Source organism: Panulirus ornatus, chromosome 12 (genome assembly GCF_036320965.1).
Source record: "Panulirus ornatus isolate Po-2019 chromosome 12, ASM3632096v1, whole genome shotgun sequence".
Lineage (NCBI taxonomy): Eukaryota > Metazoa > Arthropoda > Malacostraca > Decapoda > Palinuridae > Panulirus > Panulirus ornatus.
In genome coordinates this window covers 62,938,440-62,951,719 of record NC_092235.1, presented here as the reverse complement: position 1 = coordinate 62,951,719, position 13,280 = coordinate 62,938,440, and the positions used below count along the sequence as shown (strand labels likewise).

Here is a 13,280-nt window from a genome sequence, read left to right as displayed (position 1 = left end):
ACAGAGGACCGGGCCCCTGAGGGAACATCCTCACCAAGCCCCCTTCTCTGTTCCTTCTTTTACTTGTATCAATATTTGCTTCAGATCTGAATTAGTATGTTTAGACACAAGGATCATATGTGAATGTTAATTAACAGTCTCCTGATCTGGTCATAAATTATTAGAAGTGATTCTGGATAAATGTCTTTCTAATCATTTGTAAAAATAGGCTAGGCATTTGTTATAATATATAATATGAAGACTAATATTCATTCATTTTTTTCTAGGACTTCATCTTTCAACAGACAATGTTTCGTATTAAAGATCCAAAAGCTTCCTTGGACTTTTACACTAGAGTCTTGGGAATGCGTCTTCTGAAAAAAATGGACTTTCCTTCTATGAAGTTTTCCTTATACTTTATGGGCTTTGAAACAGCTAAGGACATTCCAAAGGATGAGCATGAGAGAACAAAATGGTGCTTCTCACAAAAGGCCACTTTGGAGCTTACACAGTAAGTTTATATCCTTGATAATTGACAAGGGTATACAGAATACATAAACTACTCTTTAATTTTATAGTTTCCACAGTATTTCCTTCCATAACATTGTTTATACATTTCATATCCCTCTAGTGTTTATCTGCTGTCTATTCAGCACAATTTTCTGTGATTAAAGCAGTAGTCAATCCAAAACTCTTCTGCTGCTCTTGACTCTTTTTATAGAATAAAGATAAATTATGGACTGTACTCTATTCATTTACACATGTCACTCTGAATCACTATGAAAAAAAAAGTGTATCTCCCAATTGTCTCCCAGCCCTTCCATGTCTCTTCATTCTATTTTCGTAACTCCAGACTGACTCTTGTGATTATCAAACAGGAGACTTGTTCAGAGGGTTATTAGAATACCATTTTATCCCTTAATTTGAGTGTATCCTCCAGAATTTCACCATCTTTGACCACCACATTTGTAAGACCAGCTTATGCTTATTCAAAGAATCCTGATACTATACAACTTTTCTTGGCCTGTGATGTCATTGGTGTGAAATACAGCTGTTACCTCTTGGTCACAAACCTGTATCACTTGCAGTGATGTTGGTTGTTCATTGTGCTCTCGAGAGTATATGGCATTTTCAGATTGTGACCTTAACTTTTGGCCCTGAAAGATACAGGATCTTTATCATTTTCTCTTGATTGTGGTGATATGAATAGCAATTACATATTCCATATTTGAGGCATGATAGATTAGTGAGCTGATCAAGTTTTCATAAATTCGTCTTAGTACAGCAGGCTACAAAGCTTATTTTACACTTTTCTGTGGTTGTTTCTGATGCAAGTTTATGCTTACAGAGTAATTTTTTTCTTGTTGATTGCTTGATTTTCTGGACTTTTAATTAGACAAGGCCTTGGAGGTATTTACCAGGATGGTATCCATAAATTTTTGTTGTGGTCAATTGCTCATCGTGCCAAGTACATATATTGATCATGGAGGTAGTACTTATAGGCAAGGCTTGCCTTTGCATTGCATTAGTAAAATCTTTAAGATTAATCCCAAAAGTGGGTAACTCCGTATTTTGATGTATCTGTGTCTATGCTTTACATAAGATGTCCTGAATCTTGTACACATATGGGGATACTGTTGAATGGTGTCCTGTGATGTTGGTATTATAATATACTCAGTGGAAATGTTGAGTTATCACCATGATAATATTTAAATGGTTACCTCCTTTTATCTGGATTGTGTCATTGTCTGTTTCTAATCTATTCTCTCAACACACACTTCTGTCAAGATCATCTTGTAATCTTGTCACTTTGGAAGAGAAACAAAACAGGCCTAAAGCCCTAAGCTTTTGTACTGTTGGTGCACAAGAGAAAAAAAGATGGAGGGTATCCACCTAAGAGAAATCTTACTATCTCCTTTGGAACTGTTACTTACAGAGTCTTAATGAAGTTTTGAATGTATATAGTACACTGGATATTAGTTCACATTGATGGACAATTACGACATGTCATTAAGTTTAATGATGCTTAGAGTGTGTTATAGGACCGACAGAAGTAGAATCATAACCTCTCTTTAACCAGGCTGCAACAGTCTTGGTCATGGAAGATTTTTTTTGAAACTCCAAACAAAACTTTAGTTCCCCATCTAAACATTGGCACCTTGAGTTAATGTTACCAGGTCTAATTGAAATGGAATCAGCTTAATGTTACTAGGTCTAATTGAAATGGAATCAGCTTTCAATTTGACTATACGGCAGTGGATCCACATTTTAAAAAGTTTTTGAAATTTTCCTTCAGGATCCAAAGAGAACCTGGTTTCATTCTTGGCTTATTCATTTTATATTCATTATACTTGATCTCCATTTCCCACGTTAGTATGGTAGCACCAGAAGACAAAAGAAAGACCCATCCACAGTAATACACATTATCATACTAGGTTGCTGTTTCCCACATCAACAAGGTAGTGCCAAGAAACAGACGAAGAACAGCCCATCTGCTCATATACTTATATATATACATAAACACCCACATACACACATATACATACGTGATATACATATCAACAAATACATACATATACATACATACACATGTACATATACTTACTTGCCTTCTTCCATTCCTAGCGCCACCCTGCCCCACAGGAAAACAGCATCGCTATTTCTTTTATCTATTATACTTGATTACCATTTCCTGTGTCAGTACCTGGAAACAGACGAAGAATAGGCTATCCACTCATATATACATAAACACCCATACATGCACATATATATACATATCAACATATATACATATACACACATGTACATATTCATACTTGCTTGCCTTCATCCATTCCCAGTGCCACCCTGCCCCAAACAGATAATACTGGTATTGTATCAAAGCCAAAATAAGGTTTTACATTGGCTGAGTGGTGCGAGCCACCTTCACTCTCTGCTAAGGTACACTACATACTCCAAAAACACTACTTCCCCCAGAGGAACACTTGTGACTGCAGGCCTACTGTTTTTCTGAAATACAGTACTCCATCACTAATTCAGATAAATAATGTTTCAGTAACATTATGGTAAAATTACCAGTAAGTTTAAAAGATAGACGTAAGCTATGTTTTATCAACAGTACCATAACCACTTCACTCACCATATTACTCATACATTACAGCACATGTTAATTCACTTATCACTCATTACGCATACTTGCTGTCTATAGAGTAGTGCAAATCACTACATGCCAAGGAATAATGCTTCCCCAAGAGGAACACTACTTCCCCTTCCCCAACTATGGGCATGTTGTTTTCCTAAAGTATAGTTCACTGTTGACAACTCATATAAGCAATGTTTCAATAGAAATACAGCAAAATTAACAGTAAACATTTCACTTACCATATTACTTATAAAGTATGGTACTGTACATGGTAATTCACGCATCACACACACACACTGTTTACAGAACGGCGCTTATCACCTTCAATACTCGTCAAGGAATGCTGCTGGTTATTATGTCACTGTGTCGTATATGTCATATGAATTTCTTGTTTACAGATTTTCATTATTTTTGGTATCTTTCAGCAACTGGGGTACAGAAGCTGATGCCAAATTCCCTGGATATCACAATGGGAATTCAGATCCGAGGGGTTTTGGTAAGTACATATTAGAGGATACCTAAGTACAACAGAAAGTGTTGTTAGTAAGTAAAGAGAAAGTGATTACAACAACAGTGATGAAATACTCTGATTGAGAAGAAAGAAATCCAGAAAGATGAGGAAAGTGTCATGGATAATGGTATCACCTTAGTACATATAGGATGGTGCAAGGGAGGCGAATGTTTTCCCCCTTTTCCTTGTAATGATTGGACCAGTATTATCTGAAAGGTGTGTTGACTTCAGGGTCTTGAGAGTGCTGTCATGAAGGGTATTAAGGATTTAACGTTTCTTACATGTCTTTCTGTAGACACCTCATAATAGCAAGACTTTACTTGACTATATTCTTTTCCAGTGAGTACCATTTTCTATTTTCTTATGTTTTTGCTGTATATTGTCCATTAATTTTTGCTCCTAGCTTTGCTTTACTCTTAGCATTTCTTGTTGTGTATACATGCTTTGTCAGCCTTCATTTTTTTTTTTTTTTGCTTTGTCGCTGTCTCCCGCATTTGCGAGGTAGCGCAAGGAAACAGACGAAAGAAATGGCCCAACCCACCCCCATACACATGTATATACATACGTCCACACACACAAATATACATACCTACACAGCTTTCCATGGTTTATTCCAGACGCTTCACATGCCTTGATTCAATCCACTGACAGCACGTCACCCCCGGTATACCACATCACTCCAATTCACTCTATTCCTTGCCCTCCTTTCACCCTCCTGCATGTTCAGGCCCCGATCACACAAAATCTTTTTCACTCCATCTTTCCACCTCCAGTTTGGTCTCCCTCTTCTCCTCGTTCCCTCCACCTCCGACACATATATCCTCTTGGTCAATCTTTCCTCACTCATTCTCTCCATGTGCCCAAACCATTTCAAAACACCCTCTTCTGCTCTCTCAACCATGCTCTTTTTATTTCCACACATCTCTCTTACCCTTACGTTACTTACTCGATCAAACCACCTCACACCACACATTGTCCTCAAACATCTCATTTCCAGCACATCCATCCTCCTGCGCACAACTCTATCTATAGCCCACGCCTCGCAACCATACAACATTGTTGGAACCACTATTCCTTCAAACATACCCATTTTTGCTCTCCGAGATAATGTTCTCGACTTCCACACATTCTTCAAGGCTCCCAGAATTTTCGCCCCCTCCCCCACCCTATGATCCACTTCATACTTTTAAAAATTATTTTCAAATTAAAGTAAGTGTCACCTGCTACACTTTGATGACTGATAGATGAATGTGCAAAATGCTACTTAAAATTTAAATGTATCGTGTATAGTTCCTTGGAATGTAAATACTTGACAGTTGTCAGTAACCAGTTTGTGTGGGTAAAATTCTTCTTGTACTGCCATATTGCATAAGACCATTTATCACCTGAGTGCAAAAGTTTGTTGCCTAAGCACAACCAAATTATTATGAATATATGTTTTTTAGAGAAGTTAGGTTACACTTGGTAATTCATAGTGGTATAATGGCAAAGTGGCACTGCATTAAAATGAATTAACCAGAAAAATAAATCAGACTGTTTGAAGATTCAGATTGATAGGGCTGTACAATTTATTGGTCCCTCATCTCTGCACTCCTGTGGTGAATCACAGTTCCCTGCCTCAACACCACCATGCCCTCCAACCCTGACCACCACACCCTCCTTCACCACCACCTTGCTCTCCCTCCTTGGCCACCACACCTTCCTTCACCACCACCTTGCTCTCGCTCCGTGGCCACCACATGCTCCTTCACCACCACCTTGCTCTCCCTCCTTGGCCACCACACCTTCCTTCACTACCACCTCGCTTTCCCTCCTTAGCCACCTCACCTTCCTTCACCACCACCACTCTATCCCTCCCTGGCTGCTACACCCCTTTAACCACCTCCATTCCCTCCCTCCCAGGCCACCATACCCTCTCTCACCACAACCACACCTTCCCTATTTGTTCATCACAACTTGAACTGCAGAATGGCCTTGTTCCATGGTATAACCAGTCATCCCTGTCATATTCCCTTTTCATACCTCCCATATTGCTGACACAACCCTCCTTTTCAACAGTCAGATATTTTCTAAAAAATATAAAACCCTAGTGACTTGTAGCTTCTATCCTGCCTAGGAAATATGTTTAGCAATTTCCTTGATACATTTACAAACAAAGAGAAAACAGGACCACCTTCATGCATAGTATTATAGTATAGATGATGGGTGGATAAATAAATATGCTTTCATGAAAACAAAGAATGATGTTGAGTTGGATTTAAACATTAAGAAAAGGGAAATGAAATGAAGGGAATTCTGTAACAGTAATTAACACAAGCACATTGGATGGTATACACTGTGTTATTTTGGTATATTTTGGATAACTTAGTGCTAATATCCACCTTTCTTTCATCACATTCATAGCATTCAGTCACATCTAATGTAACACATAATGTATTGATTTTCCCTGTTTTTTAGCCACGGTCAAGACTTCACCTCTTTTTGATCACTTTCCACCTATGTTCATAGAACTATTGTGTTAACAGACAGTGAGAGATACTGAGAATATCTAATCCATCAGTTACGTTGACTACAGCTATACCCTGAAAATCGAACCCTATCCCATCTGCATAGCAGCCAGGTAGCATAACTCCCAGGCCGCAATGAGCTTAAAACAGCATATCCTTCACTTATTCACAGATCTTGCAGATGTGTCATACATCCTTTACAAAGTGGAAATACTGCCACACATGCTCTGGACAAGGAAGGAAGGCTTTTTAATCAATTCTCAAGGCACTGTTTTACCATTATACCCCACTTATCAAACCCTGGACCATCTGTGTTGTAGCCTAACCCCAAGCCACAGTGAGCTAAGAGTTAGGCTACTTGGTTGCCACACAGATGGTCTGTGGTTCAGTTCTTGGGGTATAGTGGTAAACAGTTTACATCAGATATCATGTGTACATTATATGGTTGAGATATGTACACATTACCATAGTGCCTTTGGAGATGATTAAAGAAGCCTTCCTCTCCTGTGCATGAGCAGCAGCATTTCCACTTTGTAAAGGAGTATTCAAAAGAATTCATACTATAGCTACCCCTTCCTCAGGCTCCACACCATGATCCATTAAAACATTGAAAATCCAAACTAATCAATCAACAACAATCAACAATTCAACAGCAGTACCATCCACTCCAGCTATCTTACCACATTTCATCTTATGTAAGGCTTTCACCACCACTTCTCTCTTTACCAAATCACTGTCTATAAGTCTCACTTTGCAAACCATCCTGACCCAAACACCTTACATTTCCCACCGTGTTATTAAATACATTAAAAAAAAACAAAAAACTCATTCTTCGCTACTTGTTACTACTTCCCCTTTTGCCACCTTCACCGATGTTCCTATTTGTTTTTGTGTTTTGCACATCTTTAACCTCCCTCTAAAACATCTTATTCTCCCTGAAGTTTACTGACCCTCGCTCACCACTTGTTGCAGATAAATTTATAAAATGCCTATCCTGATTAGAATTGTGGATGAAAAAAGAATTGGAGCTGTTGCTTATTGTGGAATACAACCAGGTATTGTTTTGGGGAAACCACAGATATTCTATGGGGCAAAAATATAAAGTATTTGGGGATGCAAACTTACAAAGATTTCTCTGTATTTTGACACAGTACAGGTATTTAGCACAGCTGATTAGAGAAGTACATTCAGAATAATTCAAATATTCAGAAAAAAGTCCCCTCCCTCTCCAAAAATGTCTAGGGCTCTTGGTAAAATTTTACATTCCTAAAATTTTCATGTAAATTAGGTGAGTAATTACTGAGATTTGTATGGCAGAAGAAAAAAGAAAAGGAAAAAGTTTCTAGATTACCTTAATATATTTGTTTTTATAGCTTAGAGTAAATATCAAGTGTTTGATTAATCAGTATGAATGCTACCTAAGTTGCTTATATAATGTATTTTTTTTTTTTATTTTCATATCAGGTCATATTGGGATCATGGTTCCAGATGTTGAGAAAGCATGTGAAAGGTTCGAGTCTCTAGGAACAAAGTTTGTCAAGAAACCAAGTGACGGTAAGTATTACCTTGAGCATAATGCATTCAATAATTACATATGATGCCATTGATGAACACTTTGTACATCATGTTGAAATTTTTACTGTTTTTATAGTTATCCATAATAATAATACTTATGGCCCTCACATGATGTTTTGGCTATATGTTATTCTAACCATTTATCATTTCATTAGTCATTAAAACCCATAATATAAGGAAGGATTATGTTCCTTACCAAAAATTTCCCCAACCAAATTCCTGTGTACTGAGTGTACCTAAACTAACTTGGCTATCTATCTATCTGTATCTGTATTTCAGTTGGAAACCCTAAATGGGGTGTCCAACAGCAATAGAGTATCCATAACTAGTGAACTCCAATGCTGCTTCTTAGCTTTTAGTGCTTCGCCCTTAACGGGCCACTGGCAGAGGGCAGCTCTAGTGCAGTGTTTGCTAAGGCTCCTACCTAATGTTCCCACTAACTTCTACTATCTAATGCTCTTTCCAACTTCTTCTACCTAATATTTCTACCTAATGCTCTGGCCTAAATATCTAGTTCCTACCTACTAAGTACTTGTATCTACTGCTCCTATTATTTTGCCAAAAGGCAGGGCTAGCACATAGTGCTCACTGTAGTTAAATCTAGTTATGAAGAATGAGCTGTGTGAGTTAAGTGTTGTCAAGTGTTATATATGACAAAGAGAGACTACATTTTTGGGTAGAATGCCAGTAGTCCACATAAGAAAAAGACAGCTACCTGGGTCAGAGAAGTGCAACTTGGCAACCACTGAAGTGCTGGCTAACTAAGCAGATGTCACTAACCATCCTGATACCCAGGCGGGTAGTACTGGTAAAATACCTCCCTTGTCGTTGGCTGCCTACCAAAATAGCTTACCATAAATATACCACACTCTAACATGATGTGATTTAGACTGTGTAATTTAACAACTGTTGCAAAATATTCACCCCATCTCCTCACATTACTACTTGTTATCACCTCCCCATTAGCCCCCTTCACTGTTGTTCCCTTGTCTTATGCACTTTATTTTCTTCCAAAACATCTTTTTATTCTCCCTAAAATTTAATGATACTCTCACCCCAACTCTCATTTGCCCTCTTTTTCACCTCTTGCACCTTTCTCTTGACTATTTTAATAACTTATAATGCCATGGCATGAGTAATATATACTGCAAAAAGCATGTGGCTAACAGAAGGTGGAGGTGGACAGATGAGAAAGGATAGTGAGAGGATGAGGAAATTAAGTTGCAGCTAAAAAGGGGTAAGTGAGGTGTATGGCCACTAATTGCTGGGAAGAAGTGCAGGTGATTTAGAGATGTTCAAGAGAAAGTGGCTGGAGGTCTAGAAGAAATTGCTGGGGCTGCAAAACAGGTAGATGAGTGTGGGTGAATGAGTATCAGCAAATGAGAAAATGTTTTAGGAGGTTAGAGGACAAATGGGAACATCATTGAATGGGGTAAATGGAAATGTAACAGGCAGAAATGAGGAAGTGGATTGTGTAGATTAAAAGACAGTTGAATATGTTTGATGATAGGAAGGATGATTTTACTGTTTTGGAGAATGAGATGGTGAAAGCCTTGCACAAGATAAATGTGGCAGAGTTGCTAGAGTGGATGGTATAGTAGTTTCTTAAGCCAGTTCAAACATTTTCTGGGGTGTTTAGATATACATTTTTCCCAACACACTATGCCAGTCTTGCCATACATGCAACTTCCTTTCACATAGTATCTACAAACATTTTTCCATCCCTCAAATTTGTTGTTCATTTACTGTCCTATGTTACTCCCTCCATGTCAGTGGCCTGACCTGAGAGAGTTTCTTAGCTTCCACTGTCCTCCTACCCACTTGTTTCATACCTGATTTGAGGTAAAATCTCATCATAGGTACTCACCCTATGGTTCACTTAAGCTCTTGTTGTTCCATCCACTGTCCTGTACACTCCCTGTTATTTAACCTACTCGACTTCCATCAGGCTCTTTCCAATCAAACCACACTCAAATCAACATGTCTCCACCCTGCTGAACCTCTTAATCTTGTTTTTATTAAGGCATTCAGTTGACCATTCTAGCAGCTTAGTAAGTATTAGGAAACTGCTGTCTTCAGATGTGCAGCAAAAAATATGTGGCAGAAGTGCATATAGGAATGCAGTATGTGGTCATTGAAGTTTTAATGTTTGGAAGGACCATGATTGTTTTATAACTGTCAATCATATTTCTTTGTCGATTACCATTTAGCAGTAAGTAGTTGCCATATGTTTTACAGACTGGCTATTTTGAAAGAGTTATGTAAATTACTGTTTGTTACCTAATTTCATCCTCATAGAATTTTTACTCTAATGTTAACTTCTATGCAGAGTGGCATTACTGTCCTTCAAAGAAAATCTGTTTGTGAATTCTTCATTCATATCCATTTTTGCTTGTTGTTTTTCACAGGTTTCTTTAGACTTTTATAGTTCTGCATTATTATCTACAATTTATCAGCATTAATTTTTACTTTTTATAAAATGCAGTGTAGTTAATTGCCACAATTCTTTTCAGGTAAAATGAAAAATATTGCATTTATTCAAGACCCTGATGGCTATTGGATTGAAATTCTCAATGCTGATAACATGGCTCAAATAAAGTTACAAGTATAAGTAATTTTACTATGTTTACTTCCCTTTTGGGAAACTTAGAAAAAAATTTCTCCAAGTATGAGAGTAATTCTCTTGAATGATAAATGCTTTGTAAAACTAGAACATAACTGAAATCCATTTCACTCATACTTTTAAAGGTACCACTGATATTAAAAAAAAATAATTTGTACTAAAATGAAACATGTAATCTTCAGTTAGTGTTTGCCTTTGAGGCTTCAAAATGTACTTTAGGGCAACCATTTTTAGTATGATGGTGAAGCACTTACCATTTCATATCTGTACATGACCATATGTAAATTAGTAGGTAAGAACAATACTGTGATATGAAAATCAATCAAGGAGCTCACATTCACGTAAATGGATTTGGATGTGAACTAATAACCAGATTTTAAAGTACTGTAGAGTTTACATGACATTACTTTTTATATGACTCTTCATGAATCTGAAACGGAGTGCATCAGGTTCCCATCCATACATTGCAATTTATGAAAATCTAATGACAAAATCATTCTTGAGATGTTCATTTTCTAAAAATGAAATTAGAAAATATATAAATATAAAGACCAGTGCCAAATAGTAACAATTTATTGTGTTGGAAGTAAAGGCTTTTTGTTAGTTATTTAAGTGTTTGCAAATTGTGGGGTATTTAATTAACCTGGTTTAATATTGTAAAAAAAAAAAAAATGGTTTATAAAAAATTTTGTACTGAATACAATTAAATTTTATGAATTTATTCTCTGAATTCACTTTTTAGGTTATACATATGTGGGTTTGTTCTCAACACTTTTGATTAATATAGATACTTTAATTTTAAGCAACATCCTAAATTGCTTTGAACTTTTTTCTGCAAACTGATAATGAAGTTAAGTAGAATTTAAACTGTTTCATTTTATCCTCTAACATTAAGGAATTTTTTTCTTTCATTCCAATCATCTGAATAATCATAGCACTTTAAGCATGAAATTCTTTGATTATGATATAAACATTAATGTAACTGTTTTCATATCACATGGAAATAAGTTGACAGCAAAAGACTTGTTTAGAATTATCTGCTGTATCAACAACTATATATCTTTGCAGCATACGGAATGTACAGTTGATATAAAAGTCATACCAATCCACAACAATTAAAGCAATTATAGATTTACAAGTACTAATATGAGGTGCAACTTCTAATATAGATAAAAGTGAAGAAAAGCCTGAAACATTTTAGTGAGAGCACCAAAAGAATGTGTAGCAGTCACCCCATTTTATGGTGCCAAAGGTTTCAGAATTAAAAGGAAAAAATAATTACACAATGCAATTTTCCTCTTTCACAGGAGGGTACTAAAATAATAATCATACCATATCATTTAAATTAGTCGAAACATGAAATGATTCATTAGAGGTTATCAAAACTTGTCCTAAAAGCATGTTTTACAGAGATTTAGGATCCTCATGTAATATAGTGTTTAACATGCACAATAAAGTTAGAGGAAAACAGGATACACAAAAGCTTGGTATCAAAATAATAACAGTGTGTTACAGATTCTGAAAATATGTATGACACCAATACTGAAGTGTGAATGCAGCCAAAAAAATATTGATAAAAAACCCTTCTTTGATGGCCAATTACAATGGGGTTGACAAAAATCACTAGTGTTAATATTATTCCAATTATGGACTAGATACTGTATTGGATACAGTTTGTAAAATATAGTCTTTGGTTATGCATCACCAATGGGACTACCAGTTCAGCACTTATGCCAAAAATATAATGTAATCACATACAGTAATACAATAACTTTTCTAGCTGATCCAAAGGCGAGATTATAATACTTCAGGTACTTCAATACCTGGCTGCAACTAGTACAGAGTTTTTGCTGGAAAAATCAAAACAGAGTAGAACATACAGATCATTTAACCAGACTAGTAAAACACAATGAGATTATACCAACTGAAAATATAGCTTCAAACTGAATCACAGTCCAAAGAGTGCATTCAAGCTTATCTGATTTTACAATAGATAATCATTATATAAGTGATGCCATCACATACAACTGAAAACATTAAATCAAAACATATGCTAACTTGATTATTGTGTAAAATAAAAATGAAAACATGAAAAGGCGATAAAGCAATTTTTTTTATCAAATTAATCACACATCAATGCATGACTATAACCAGTCTCATTTTTCAGCATTGAGATAATAAGCCACTTTTTATATTTTTCAGATTCAATTCACTTTCTATGGAGGAAAAAATTGAGCACCTCCAGTGTGAATGCCCACTGAAATCAAATGGGTAGAGATACCTACAATATGCCAGAAGGATATACAAGTCGACCAAGGGGTAGAAGCCGGGGGCTGGAAATCCTTCCCTCCTACATTGATATTGCTACTGATATATTTCCCAGGATAGTGAATTTTTCATACTTCCAAACTTGCCTTCCCCTCCAGGATCAGTAAGTTCAACAAGTCATGTGAACATAATAACAAGGAAGGAGTTAAGAGAAAAACTTCATCAAGCAGTTAAGTATAGCAAGATCACCACCTTAATAGTTATCTTGGCACAGGACCAGGGTCCTTCTGCCCTCAGAGGCCCTTGGACACCTAAAGTATCATTTGATAATCTTCATGAGGACTTTTTAGAGATGCCAATAGTGAAGGGTAACTTTCCAAACTCATGGCCTACGACATACAAGCTGAGAGGAGTTTTAGGATTCCAATATAGTAAATGGTGCTCCCCTCAAAACCTCTGGTGATCAATATGATTCGTCAAATTTTCTGTTGAGGTAAGGAACAGTTCTTTTGTCTCCACATTACACTGTAACTAATTTGCTCTTCTCTTGGTACTAAGGCTATCCTTTAACCCACTTGCTCTTCTTTCATTAAAGGCTATTGAGGATGAACCATTGAGGTGTATATAGTCAAAGAGAAACTCCACTAAATGAAAGAAAATTGGGTCTTTGATAAC

At 36.5% G+C, this 13,280-nt stretch overlaps 1 protein-coding gene across 3 annotated transcripts in view; it reads left to right on the top strand.

Moving 5' to 3' along the window:
• Glo1 (Glyoxalase 1) overlaps positions 1-13,280 on the top strand; it is a 28,669-nt gene that overhangs the window by 5,109 nt on the left and 10,280 nt on the right. The window contains exons 3-6 of one of the 3 annotated variants that reach the window (XR_011713484.1): positions 267-490; positions 3,547-3,617; positions 7,604-7,693; positions 12,540-13,098. Coding sequence is in view for 2 of the 3 variants with exons in the window: in XM_071668044.1 (XP_071524145.1) it covers positions 267-490; positions 3,547-3,617; positions 7,604-7,693; positions 10,228-10,325 (483 nt within the window). In the remaining variant the exon portion in view is untranslated. Of the gene's footprint in view, positions 1-266; positions 491-3,546; positions 3,618-7,603; positions 7,694-10,227; positions 11,205-12,539; positions 13,265-13,280 lie in introns of those variants that run through there. The other 2 variants (XM_071668045.1, XM_071668044.1) reach the window with 2 other exon arrangements.